Source organism: Triplophysa dalaica, chromosome 19 (genome assembly GCF_015846415.1).
Source record: "Triplophysa dalaica isolate WHDGS20190420 chromosome 19, ASM1584641v1, whole genome shotgun sequence".
Taxonomy (NCBI): domain Eukaryota; kingdom Metazoa; phylum Chordata; class Actinopteri; order Cypriniformes; family Nemacheilidae; genus Triplophysa; species Triplophysa dalaica.
The window spans coordinates 999,655-1,013,586 of NC_079560.1; the positions used below are offsets into that span (position 1 = coordinate 999,655).

The 13,932-nt window shown below is 38.9% G+C and overlaps 1 protein-coding gene across 1 annotated transcript in view; it reads right to left on the reverse strand.

Annotated features, from left to right (window-relative positions):
- The window catches only part of LOC130407602 (WD repeat-containing protein 7), a 63,634-nt gene that overhangs the window by 43,014 nt on the left and 6,688 nt on the right, over nt 1-13,932 (reverse strand). The window contains 5 exon segments of the mRNA XM_056730649.1: nt 4,438-4,523; nt 7,627-8,123; nt 8,226-8,459; nt 11,862-12,076; nt 12,247-12,442. Coding sequence (XP_056586627.1) covers nt 4,438-4,523; nt 7,627-8,123; nt 8,226-8,459; nt 11,862-12,076; nt 12,247-12,442 — 1,228 coding nt within the window.

The window sequence follows — 13,932 nt, forward strand, 5'->3', positions numbered from 1 at the left end:
AATGTATTGTGTTGATTTATATTGGTTTTACAGCATTTTAGGGAGCATTAATTCATTATTAAACAAGATTTCTGATTTTACCACCAAGAAAATGTCAGGTGGTGCGACCATATATTAATTTAAAATAATATACATTTAATGTATTTAGCACTGAGTATTTTTCCCCTCATATATAAGAAATTTAACATAAAATCATGTCAAAATACTTTATTAAGAATTTTATTGAGAAAATTAACATTTATTTCTCAGTTTTGTTCTCTGTTTGTATGTTCGGACGGTCGCACCACCTGACCTTTTTGGTCTTTCAAACACCAAAACTCAAAAAATCTATTGAATTTCAATAAAATGAAAAGGGTTTCTTATAAAGGACATATTGTAGATCCATTTGATATATGACATGTATTTATTCAAATTCTTTTTAGGAAAATAATGAATTTGGACACAAAAAATACATGTCACGTCATTGACCCATATATTAGGGCTGTCAATGTCAACGGTTTTTTCAGATTAACGTGTTAAAAATATTTAAGGCAATTAATGCAGCATTCGATTGTTGTGTCCTTTGTCTAGGTTACATTATATAATCACGCTCTTATTCGTGTACAGGCTTTTAAATCACTTATGTGCATTTTTAAACAGTAGCTTTATTTAGTAAAGATAAACAGTTTCTAGCTGTGGGACACACAAAACACAACACATGGTCCAGTCTGGTGTGTACAGTCACACGCTAAAGGCTGTGTCAGTCAATCTCTGTCAGACAGCGCATCAGTATTAAGCTCTCTTTTGTGCTTAAATGAATCAAAACCAAATCATGACAGAAAGAACAATGGTTTAGAATATTCATAAGCACAGACTTCAACATGTTAGGAAAAAACGTAAATGAAAGCAAAGAGTTCAATGTGTTTTGTAGCTTTAATGACAATTCTTCTGTATTTAATTTACAATTTCGCATTAAAGACTGTATTTGTGTTTGAGAACTTCAATTCAATTTCTGTGAATTTCCTGCCTATTAGACACGATAGCTCTCAATTATACTGTTGAATGTATATAATTATTGTTAAAATGAATAAAAAAGAATAAATTTAATAGAGACTTCAGTAACAGTACTAATAAGAGAATGTTGGCTTTCGTTCATAAAATGATGCTGTTAAAGAAAGATGTTTTTTTCTATATTAATTCAAAGATTAAATGTGAAAATATTATATTGTAAAAGTATATTTTTAAACATTAATGTTATGTGTGATTAATCACATTACATTTTTTATCGATTGACAGCACTTATATATATATATACACTCTTTAAAAAGGTGCTTTAAAAGGTTCTTTGATGCCATAGAAGAGCCTTTTGGTTCCTTAAAGAACCTTCAACATGTGAAATGATAATAAAGGTAAAGAAAAGTAAGAAAGAGTGTATTCTTTAAAGAACATTTGACTTAATAAACCAAAAATTGTTCTTCTATGGCATATCTTTGTGTTTATTTCTCCATTTCAATTAGATTCATTTAGATTTTCATATTAAACATGAACGATTCCAAATCACGAATTATCATAAACGACAACATCAATATATTTAGCTGAAAAACATCACATGACCCGCAAACTTCTGACATTTTGGAAAACATAGGTGTTAAGAGACAAATCCATTAAGTGTGTAACAAACTTCAAAACCCATAAATATCTGAGGGAAAGAGCTCCATCATCACTGAAAGAGAGAGAGAGCGAGAGAGAGATAGAGAGAGAGACAGCGAGAGCAAAGCCATGCATGCACACATAAAGACAGAGAGTCGCTGTACCTGTCGTGAAGAAAGTTTACATTTGAATTTAATTCATAAAACAGCTCTAGTAAAGTTCCATCAGCACCAACATCTTCAAAACTTTCTTTTTTAAAATAGAGAAAACTTTATCTTATTATTTTTCAAGGACTTTTGCCGCTCTAAAGCAAAAGAAAAACTTTTCAAACCTTTTGAAAAAGAACATTTGTTCAACAATTAGAGGTTCACCAGGATACACATTTAAATTGAAATAACAACACATTTCAAACGACAGAACTTCGCAAATTTTTCTATGACACTCTTCCTGGAATCATCTGCACCTCCTCTGTTCGTCTCGAGAGTGAGATCTGCTCTTAAATTCAACCGTTTGTTTCTCTAAATCCCTCGATCTGCCTTTACCAGACGACGGCACGTGCTCGTCTTTTATCTGTACGCCCGATTTAAAGAACGACTCCATTAAATAACACTTAATAACAACCTGAGCGCAGTTTCACAAACCCGTTCGGATCAATAAGAGGAAACGAGGAGGGGGAAAACACGCGGCGCACGTTGAATAACTTTCATTACATCTACGAACCTTAAGAGAAGTGTGAGATCAATATTCTCTCTCTCGGAGATAAAAGTGCACGGCTTCTTTCACTATATTTTCTCCATCTCTTTCAGCGTGAGAATTCATCGGACAGGCGCGTGTCAGAATGTCGGACACGGAGGGCTGATGTTTCTGCGAGCGCTGAAAGAGCGGTTAGCATGTGAAAGAGATGCTGCGGGCCCTTCTGGGCACAGAGAGGTGAAGAGCGACACACACACGTCCCGTCTCAATGGGGACGAACAGGCGTGCGGCGTGTTGCTGAACACAAGCGATTATTCACAGTCTGTCTCTATTGTGACTGAACAATGACTGCTCGGGATGGCCGACAAATTAGGGCACGTGTGGAGGAAGTGTGTGTGTGTTGCTAAAAGGGTTTAACAGACAGGGTGACCCAGAGAAGAGAACTGAAGAAACATGTTGTGTTCGCAGTCTGAACTGAATGAAATAAGACAGAAAGACAGAACGAGGTGAAATAACACAAAGAACATGATTAAATGACTCTTTTGAACTGGTTTATAATAACCATTGTGGCTCTAACAGCAAAACTTTTAATGGCTGTTGAATTATTTAGGATATTTTCAAATGTGTCAAATTAACACAATATCGATAACTGTGGTTTTTAATAAAAAGACAATAGTGGTATGTTGTGACCCCCTAAACTTCTGAATCGTACTATTGACAACGTTACACTTTAGGAAACTAAGTGTGTGTGTCTTTCTCTGTGTGTGTGTGTGTGTGTGTGTGTTTGTATCTGTTTCTGTGTGTGTGTCTGCGTGAGTGTGTGTATGTGTTTGCGTCTGTATGTGATTGTGTCTGTCTCTGTGTGTCTGTCTCTGTGTGGTTGTCTCTTTGTGTGTGTGTGTGTTTGTGTGTGTTTGTGTCTGTCTCTGTGTTTGTTTGTGTCTGTCTCTGTGTGTGTGTGTGTTTGTGTCTGTATGTGTGTTTTTGTCTCTCTGTGCGTGCGTGTATATCTGTGTGTGTGTGTTTTTGTCTGTGTGTGTGAGTCTGTCTCCATGTGTGTGTGTCTCTGTGTGCGTGTGTTTGTTTGTGTCTGTCTGCGTGTTTGTGTCTCTGTGTGTGTGTGTGTGTGTATCTGTGTGTGTGCTTGTGTCTGTCTGTGTGTGTGTGTGTATATCCGTCTCTGTGTGTGTGTATCGGTCTCTCTGTGTGTGTGTGTGTATCAGTCTCTGTGTGTGTGTATGTATCCGTCTCTGTGTGTGTGTATCGGTCTCTTTGTGTGTGTGTATGTATCGGTCTCTGTGTGTGTGTATCGGTCTCTGTGTGTGTGTATCGGTCTCTGTGTGTGTGTATCGGTCTCTGTGTGTGTGTATCGGTCTCTGTGTGTGTGTATCGGTCTCTGTGTGTGTGTATCGGTCTCTGTTTGTGTGTATCGGTCTCTGTGTGTGTGTATCGGTCTCTGTGTGTGTGTATCGGTCTCTGTGTGTGTGTATCGGTCTCTGTGTGTGTGTATCGGTCTCTGTGTGTGTGTATCGGTCTCTGTGTGTGTGTATCGGTCGCTGTGTGTGTGTATCGGTCGCTGTGTGTGTGTATCGGTCTCTGTGTGTGTGTATCAGTCTCTGTGTGTGTGTATCAGTCTCTGTGTGTGTGTATCAGTCTCTGTGTGTGTGTATCAGTCTCTGTGTGTGTGTATCAGTCTCTGTGTGTGTGTATCAGTCTCTGTGTGTGTGTATCAGTCTCTGTGTGTGTGTATCAGTCTCTGTGTGTGTGTGTATCAGTCTCTGTGTGTGTGTATCAGTCTCTCTGTGTGTGTATCGGTCTCTGTGTGTGTGTATCGGTCTCTGTGTGTGTGTATCGGTCTCTGTGTGTGTGTGTGTATCAGTCTCTGTGTGTGTGTATCAGTCTCTGTGTGTGTGTATCAGTCTCTGTGTGTGTGTATCAGTCTCTGTGTGTGTGTGTGTATCAGTCTCTGTGTGTGTGTGTCAGTGTGTGTGTGTCTGTGTGAGGTTTTACATTTAAACTCTTTTGACTTTGTAAGCAGCATGTGTTTGGTGGTGCGAGCAGAATTTTTCATGTTCCGGGACTTTATTTTGAAGGCAAGTTTCTCTTTGTAGTTACCTTGTTTGATCTGGCTCTGCATGGCCGGGCTGGAGGTCTGTACGCTGCTCTTTCTCTGAGTCTCTGGGGTTCCTGGTCTTGGGGGCCTAAAACACAAAAGACCAAATCAAATATTTAACACACATCTGCAAAACACAATTCAGCACAGACACAAACCTGTGTGTCTCAGACCAGACACGCGTGTACAAATGACCATGTGTTTGTGTAAAGGAGCATACATGTGTACAAATGTGTGTGTGTGCGTGGGTATACAGTACAATCCTTTGCATTTATGCATGTGTGTGGGTCGGTACAAACCCATAAATCATGGATACCCAACATGTTTTTATTTGTGTTTGTTGTGTTTGAAAAGCGTGTCTACATCAGTCTGTGTACTCCTTGACATTTCAGAACGCAACAAAATTAAACTTGCGAAGGCAGACACGCTGACACACAACACAAACACAAGGAACACATATTAAACATTTAAAATGAACATTTCATGCGTGTTCCTTGAACGAACGAACATAAATAAAATGTTTAGATGCAGCATGCACTTGTTGGACTTGCATTTGCACCTGCATGCTTTTGCGAGGTATGTAACAAAAGTCTTTTAATTAAAAACAGTTCAGGAAAATAAATGTACTTGTGCCTAGGGCTGCACGGTTATGGGAAAAATGATCTTCACTGTTATTTTGATAAAAACAATTGAATCAAGGTTAATAAACACCATTATTTTTTCAATTCAGGACTTTGGTTTTTAATTCCACTTCCGTGTTATAATCTGCTGCCATTGAACTTCTTCAACAGTGCATTTTATAGCACGCTATAAATCATCTAAACACACACAAAAAAAAATCACAATTTTGTGACATTCAGAATGACACCTTGCTACTCCACTTTTTATTTCTTGTTTTATTTTTATTCATCCTTAGTATTGGGCACCCTTCATGTTTGTCTGTGGGTTATGCAAAAACTTATTTAAATTATACAAATGCCGATTAAAAAACGGTGTGCTTTTCCTGTAAAGTGTCAGTTTAAAAGATACAAGCTTTGCGATGATTTTCTGTCCTTATAGGGAGTTTTGTGCTTGCTTTTAAAACATTTTTATCACAACGATTATGCTCAGTTAATTGTGGGAAGCATAAAAGTTTATCACGATTAAAATACGATTAATCGTACGGCCCTACTTCTTCCCTTCTCGGTTCACTTCACCAAAGGTTAAAAAGTGATCAAAAGGGAGAAAAAATATATTTTTAAATTTTTTTAGCTACATCTAAAACTCTCTTTCAGGAGATGTCTTAGTCTCTCTCTCTCTCTCTCTAGTTTTTTTTTTCCGGCTAATGCTCTATCAAGTTTCCAGCGTCTCCTCCTGTGATCATTATTCTCTCGTCCACCTGTCGCATTCACTCTAACAAGAGTCTGACCTCATTAAAGTCTGGAAGAAACCTCCCCGAGATCTTTAAATCCTGCGTCTGTTCGGGCCGTTTGAGAGGAGAGAGAGGCCACAACTTAAACAGCTTTTACAAAGTTCGGAGCGAGACTGAAAACATTTTGTCGGCTGAAAGGAATTGAGAGGATGTCGGCGAGAGTTTTATTAACTGAAAAAAACTACAATATATTAAAAACACCAAATCCACAGAAAACACACATGTGGACGTGATGTTATCAAAACATGAGAACAATCTTAAGAGCATCTCGGGTTTAAGGCTTTCAAATTTACTCTGAACATGTTGTAAAATACAATAAAAGTCCAAATGTCCACACAGAGCAATAAACTACTTTATATTTTTGAACCTTAAATTAGTTTGTTTTAGCTCGACTTTGTTTAGAGGAATATTGACAGATCTCTTTCTGTTTAGTTAATCTTGCTGTTCTATGAAGAGAATTTAAAAAAATATAGAAGAAGCCCATAAACATGAAATTGCCTCATAAAAACTAGAATCAAATATTGCTCAGAGCTAAAAAAACAGATTCAGTTTTGTTTTAGTATCTGTCTATGGAGTTTTCTCCGTATTTCAGACAACCTGGGTTTCTATCACACAGTCTTGATTTACATGGATGAAAAGAGAAAGTTCTCGAAAATAGATAAAAATTCCCTGAAACTAGACATCAAGAACATTTCCGGATCATCATTAGAAGGAAATAAGAAACTTGATTTTGCATTAAATATATAATTTTTGTATGACATGTAAACAAACTGCCCCATCATTGTAACACCAATGGTTTTTCTTATATGAAAATCAATTATATATTAAATAAAAAAATGCTTATCCATAATGGTAGAAGTAAAATTTGCAGTATTACAAAGATTTACAAAAACACCTTGAAGAATTTTGTTTCGACTTTCTAGATTTTCATCGCTAAATTAAATAAATACCGTAACACCATCAAGGTTGTAACTTTGGTTTGAGAAGTGGGGGTACACAAAATGGGGGGAAATGTTTTTTATTTGAATCCTATCGCAAATTCAAAATACCAATGTTTGCGTTGTTTTTGATCGTTTAAATTGATTAAACCATGAAACCAAAAGGTGTTTTTATGGTGAAGCATAAGTTGATGTTCATGAAGGGGCAAAATGCGAGGAGGAATAAATGATTTGTAAACCTGAATCTGCAGTCAGAAGGACACGAGTCCACGTTTCGGCCTTGTCATAAACACAAACTGCGAGTCCTTATTTAACAAAAAAAGTAATAAATTAAGCGTTACGCGTTTCTTCCCCATTATAAGGAAACAGCTCATCATAAAATATGATAGTTGATTGTTAAAGTACAGTTGATTACTACGGTAAAGTCGAACAGATCGGCTCAAGATTTCATTATGTTGAAAATTATTTCAAGGTAAAGCTGTGACTTTGAAACACATCGGTGAAGTTCTCCTTCAATCTAAACATGATACACAAACACATCGACGGAGCGTATCGATGGCTTTCACGTGTTGATGCCGGCCCGACAGTTTACCTGGACCGTACAATCTCCCACATGAGGACGAGCTGAATGATCGGCAAACAAACACTGCCCTCCGTGAGCTCAATAACACTCGCCCGACCCCTCCCCAGAACACAATACCCATCAGTGGGTACACACAAATCCCTCGGGGTCTAGATGAAATGCTTCATGCTTTCTATCTGACTATCCGCGCACACACCCTGAACCTCCGTCTGTCCCCTTGGACCCCACAAGAAATCATACATGAGTGCTCTGAACTCACCTGGTCGGTGCTTTCTTCATGTGCTCCCCGATGAAGGTGGCGTTGGTCATGCCCATCAGCGTGTTGGCCAACGAGATGACGGACAGCAGGTGCTGCGTGGTCACCGCCCTGGACACGCCGTACGTGCCCTTACCTACGACCTCGGTGACGGACAGTTTGTGTCCGTCCGCACATCCCTGCGCCAGTCGCCTCAGCAGAGAATCTTTAAAGGTGGGCAGCATGAGGGACATGTGACCACCGCGGGAGATCAGGCCGAAGGAGATGGGTGTGTGCGGTCTGAGCATGCCCAGGCGGTTCAAACACACCTCATCCAGTTCTCCGTTCAGACCCCATGCGTGCAGGCAGGACATGAAGAGTTTGGCCGTGTCCATGGTGAGATTATACTCTAATAAACTCAAGGACTTGGACTTCTCCTCGCGGCGACGCTGCTCTTCTTCTTCATCCTCATCCTCATCCAGAAGGTGCTCTTTGATGTTCTCTTTGATGGTCTCCTTCACCTGCACGGGCAAGATCGTAAGTGTAAAACATTTAACCTCACATTTCTATCGACGCCGTAAAAGACCACAGCGAAATCAGTAAACAGGTGAGGAGAGTCTGACCTGTTTGAAAATCTTGTTGGCCAGGAAGGATCCGCCCTTATCGGCCCCGCCGGGCGTCTTCTGCAACGTCTCGGGCGATACGAGCGTGGGGTTCGGCCGCTGGGCTTCTTCGGTCAACAGCTGAATGATAACGGCTTCCACGTCGAAGAACAGCACGTGCATGTCTGGATCTGTGATGTTCGTCTTCATGGACTGAACGACCAGAGAGTTATGAGAGTATTTGGGCATGTTACCCTACAGAAAGACAAGACACGCAAAAGTTAAACGTAACATTTATCCAAAGCAAAACCGCTCTTAGAGCACTGTTGAAGAGTGAGGCAATAAGGTTGCTTTAGTTCAACTCTAGAAGATAAAAGAATGTTTGGGGAAGAAATGATCTCTCGTTTGTATTTTCAAAGACCTCACAGTTTCAAGCAAGGCTGGATTCAGTTCATAAAGTCCTTCTGTTGTCTGTCTGACTAGCGGTTGGATTGGTTGGTTTTATTAGTAAATCACTAGTCAATGTCACAGAATCTTCTTCTTAAAGGTTAAATTAAACTGGTCAGAACGTTGAAGGACATCAGTCAAATGTTCCTCCTCCGTCATCAGCTGCATGATTTCTTATGTTCTGTGATGATGTGTGTGATGATGTCATTAAATCCTCCAGCATTTATTTCAGCTCATCAGTCTGCAGTGGATTTAATGAGCAGACTCGTCATTGTTCTTCAACATTAATTCAAAGTAAATCCAGCAATTACAACAATGCTTAATGCTGGACACACACACACAAACGGATAAACATATATCGCACACATCACATGAACACACATATCCACAAAAACGTTACATCACACACACACATATATCAGTTTGTCATCATCACGTGGTCTCAAATTAACTATCCAAAGATATTCTGAACTGTGATCTTGTACAGCATGACTACAGATAAACTACAGATAATGAAAACACACAAACAAAAACATAAATAACTCACAATAACACATAACTCAAACAACAGGAAAAGGCTTACAATGTGTTTTATGTGCTTAATGTTAATAAAACAGCTCTCAAAATTTATGAAAACATGTCAAAATGCACAAGTCATGTCAGCGGCTCTAATAAACTGCAGTCTGTACTTTATGCCCGGCTTCAAGGCTTAAAGTGAATCTTCACCCAAAAATTTTACACCTTCAAGCTTTTTCAAATGTGTATAAATGTCTTTCTGATGACACAGGGAAAGATATTTGGAAGAATGTTTATAACCAGACAGCTTTTGACCCACATTGACTCCCATAGTAAAAAACAATGGTAGGCAAAAGTGATCCAGAACTGTTAGCTGTCCTACATTCTTCAAAATGTCTTCATTTGTGTTGAACACAACAAAATACAATTTTAAAATAATTGTATTATTCCTACTATGGGAGTCAATGGGGGGCAAGATCTATGTGGTTAGAAGCATTCTTCCAAATATCTTTCTCTGCATTCATCAGAACAAAGATATTTATACAGATATATATTATATACATTTTGGGGTGAAGTATTCTTTTAAGGCTAGATATACTAAAATGAAGGTTTAATATGTTGTTAATGAAAATAAATGGCCTGACATTTGTAGGGGATAATCCACAGCTAGCCGTGCGTTAATGGATTTAAGTGCACACCTTCGTTCCGGCCAATCAGAGTCGAGTTTTCAAATTTAATATATAACTTAAACTACATCACATGATATAACAGAACCACACCAGTGATGTTTTCATCCAAGGCATTTTAATAAAAGTCACTTAAATATCCTAATTTAACTAAGACAGAGTCCGGTCTTAAGCGAAGACTTGTCTGCGAAACCCGACCTAAATGTTAAAACACCTTTGATACCCAATGTATTTACTCCATCCTGTCCTTCACTCACAAGAGTTTCTCTCTAAATCAAATCTTTTAGTGTTTTTATTCAACTTTTAAACATGACGTAACAGACAATAGTTTGTCAAGTTTGCTTGAGAGTTGAAGCATCACGGTCAGCAGCACACGACTCATCACAGCATCACTGCACTATATTTAACACATCAGATGAGATCAGAATCATTACATGACACCTGTTCTCAGATCAGACCTCTCTGGAAACATTCAGACGCTGTATGACTTGACTCATACCCTAAAATTATAATGGGTTCTAATGCGTCCTATTGTCGGGTCGCGCCGCATTCGGTGTAGACACGCTGTCACGCTGCTCGCATCACAACGTATTTAATGTCAGCATAACAAGATATCACTCCTGTATGCCTGACATAACATCATCCTGCGATCTGATTGGACGAGCGCTAGCAGTGACCGATCCCGATTCAGCAATTATTTCCACACGCACAATCCTGCGTCACAGATATAGATCAGACACTCACACACCCTACTCCTGTGATGTGAATTCATTAAAACGAACAAACAAACGACACACAAGAAGCTGTGGCCTGAAAAGTGTGAAAAAAATTTGAATGTTAAAGCTCAACATTTAGAATCAACAAGAATTTAGAGAACAAACAAACACACAAACATATGGACGTAGAAAAACATTTCTGCGCATGGAGGCACACTGCCCTCTAGAGGACATTTACACATCTGCCGTGAAGGGATAGCTTGTGTGTGTGTGTGTGTGCATGAATAATAAAAACTGATTATTACACACACACACACACACACACACACCCCACAGGACAACTGCTAATGACTTAAAAGATAAGAAAAAACACAAATAAAACCACAGCCTGATCCACACACACACACCCTCACACAAACAGTATAATTCTTTAAAACCTAAACGATTTCTGAAAGTCAATCATAATGAATATAATGGAACACTGTGACACCTCTACAGTACACACATCATGTGACCAGACCACAACTTTTGTGTGTTTATAAGAACTAGCGGGTATGTCCATGACAGCAACACTCACAGACAAATATAGATGCAAAACATCAGCAGGCCATTACTAAATCAATACACAAACACACACACAGAAGCGTTAAACAAACACACTCAAATACATTACACACACTGTCTGTCAAAAATCTCAAGGACACAAAAACACTCAAAGTGTGAGAGCAGGATTGTTTCATTTGATTATTTAAATATTTGATTATAATCAAATGTTATTTTATTTTGTAATAATTATTTTTAATAACAATGTTGTTTCTTATGTTCGGTGTTACTGATATTAATGCTCATAAGTAAAAACTGCCACACACATAGACACACACACACACACACACACACACACACACACACACACAAACAGATCCATAGTCAGGGTGTTTGATTGCTGATGGTTGTGTCATTAGTTCAGATAGTGTGTGTCTGTCGTACAGAACACCAATGCGAACAATAAGGACACAGGCAGATCACATTTAAATTACTCCATCATTAACTGTCAATCTCACACAAAAGACACAGAAAAGTGATTTGAACATCCCTATTACCCCAAGCATCACACTTTTGTGTGTTTCTGTGTTTCTGTGTATGAATGTGCGTGCACGCATTCTAGAACAAAAAGGTCAACGGACCAACAGAATAGATGATAAGAGAAATCAAAGACACAGAGAAGAAGAGAAACAGAGAGAGAGTGAAAGACAGACTGTGAGACAGACACACATACTGTGACCCACACACACCTTGTCAGCGTTGTCTGCAGCGAGCAGGTTTGTGGCGAGCGTCTGCAGCTTGTGTTGTGCCATGTTCTTGAGCGCAGCGAGACTGCGGCGGGTCATGGCCTGTTTCAGATTGACCGCGGGGTGATTGAGAGAGTCCAGCGCTGCGGGTACGGCCTCATCGCATGCGTTCAGAATCTCCACCGCTGTGATACCCATCACACAACGGTCCAGAGCCCCTGACAAACACACACACATCACACAATGGTCACAGAGACAGAGTCGTGTCCTCAGACGGGACAACAATCACACACAACCATCATGACTTCAAATAATAATCTGTCTGGTTGCTTCCACTGCGACAGACGGTTTCTGATCTGTGAAGCTGACCTTGAACCCTGAGACTCACCTGTGTCCATCTGCCACACGTACACGGATCCATCGGAACATCCCACCACCAGGTAATCGTCACACGGCCTCCATTTGATCACCTGGATGGGGAAGAGATGTCTGGAGGCCAACATGATGCACTTTCTCTCTCTCAGACTGAGCAGACCGACGGAGTGATCGCTGGCCACGGAACACACGCAGTGCTGCACACGCGTCTACACAAACACAAATACACAACGAGTTTCACACTCAATGATGACCGTACACATCACATATGAGGACAACTAACACTGGGAGAGAAACTTGAACACCAAAAGCACAAGATGAGATCAGTAAGTAAAATCACATTCAACCTCTCCAGACAAAGTGTGCAGTTTTTAAGTACAACTATATTTATTTAATTATATATTTATTATTTCCACTGCACAAATGTCTGCTCTGATATCATTCTGTCCGCATTGATTCTTTTTCACAAAGAACACGACGGCTTCTACCAGCGAATTATGAAATGCCAACAACGTCGTCAACACGAGCTAAATAACAACCGAGAGTCAAAACCTTCCAACAATGAAATTGGAAATGATATCACGGAGAACCAAATGAAAAAATGGGAAAGCAGAGCGCTTCACGTAAGGTCACCGGCTGTTTGTGTCATACAACAAATCCCACAGCAAAGGTCAAGCATGACTTAAGGGGAGAGCGGGAGCGTTGCCAGGACAACAGCAGAGTCCACTCTTCTGATTGTATTTTGGAGACATTGTAAACTCTCGCTCTGACATTTCATATGAAAAGTCTCAATCTAATTGGTCACCGAGGTGGGAGTGAGAGATTAGAGCTTCTGTTATTGAGTCATGAAACCGCATCAACACATCTATAAATGATGGAAGGAGGTGGAGGACAACATTTGAACAGACAAATTAAAAACATTCTACAAAATAAGAAAAGTGATGTGGGTCAACCAGAGCAGGAAACACATTAAGAGTGTGTGTGTGTTGACAGGTGATGTTCTTGAGTGGTGATGTATTGTCATGAGAAACCTTGACCATGAGAAACACACCAGATACATCCCTGCTCATCACATCACTGTCACCATGGTAACTCATCTTCTCCCTTCAGCCCTGCAAGGATTACAACTTTGTTGCAGTGAGATACAATGTTACCCCATAATGAATTGAAAATGTTTTGTTATTAATATTATATTATTCATATTATTATTAGTATGGTCAAATGATTAATCGTGATTAAACGCATACAGAATAAACGTTTTTTACATAATATGTGTCTGTGTATTGTCTCTATTAATTTTGTATTTGAAAAAACAAAAACATATACATATACATTAATGTATATAATACATTTTTTAGATGCATTATTTATATATTTATGAATAACTTAAATAACATATAATCGTTTACAATTTTATATTTTAAACTTTTCTTTAATATATAAATGCATGTGTATGTGATTTTAAACACAACGTACACGGACATATATTATGTAAACACAAACTTTTAATCGCGATTAATCGTTTGACAGCCCTAATTATTATTTTTATTTTCTGCCAATAAATGCACATAAAAACAAAGCGGTCTCTTATTTCTTCCAGAGATGTAAATTTAATTGAGAATTATTTCAGTATTAGGCATTAATATGATTAATTCAGCAATCAGGCTTGCTGTATGTTAATCGCAGTTCTTCTTGTTTA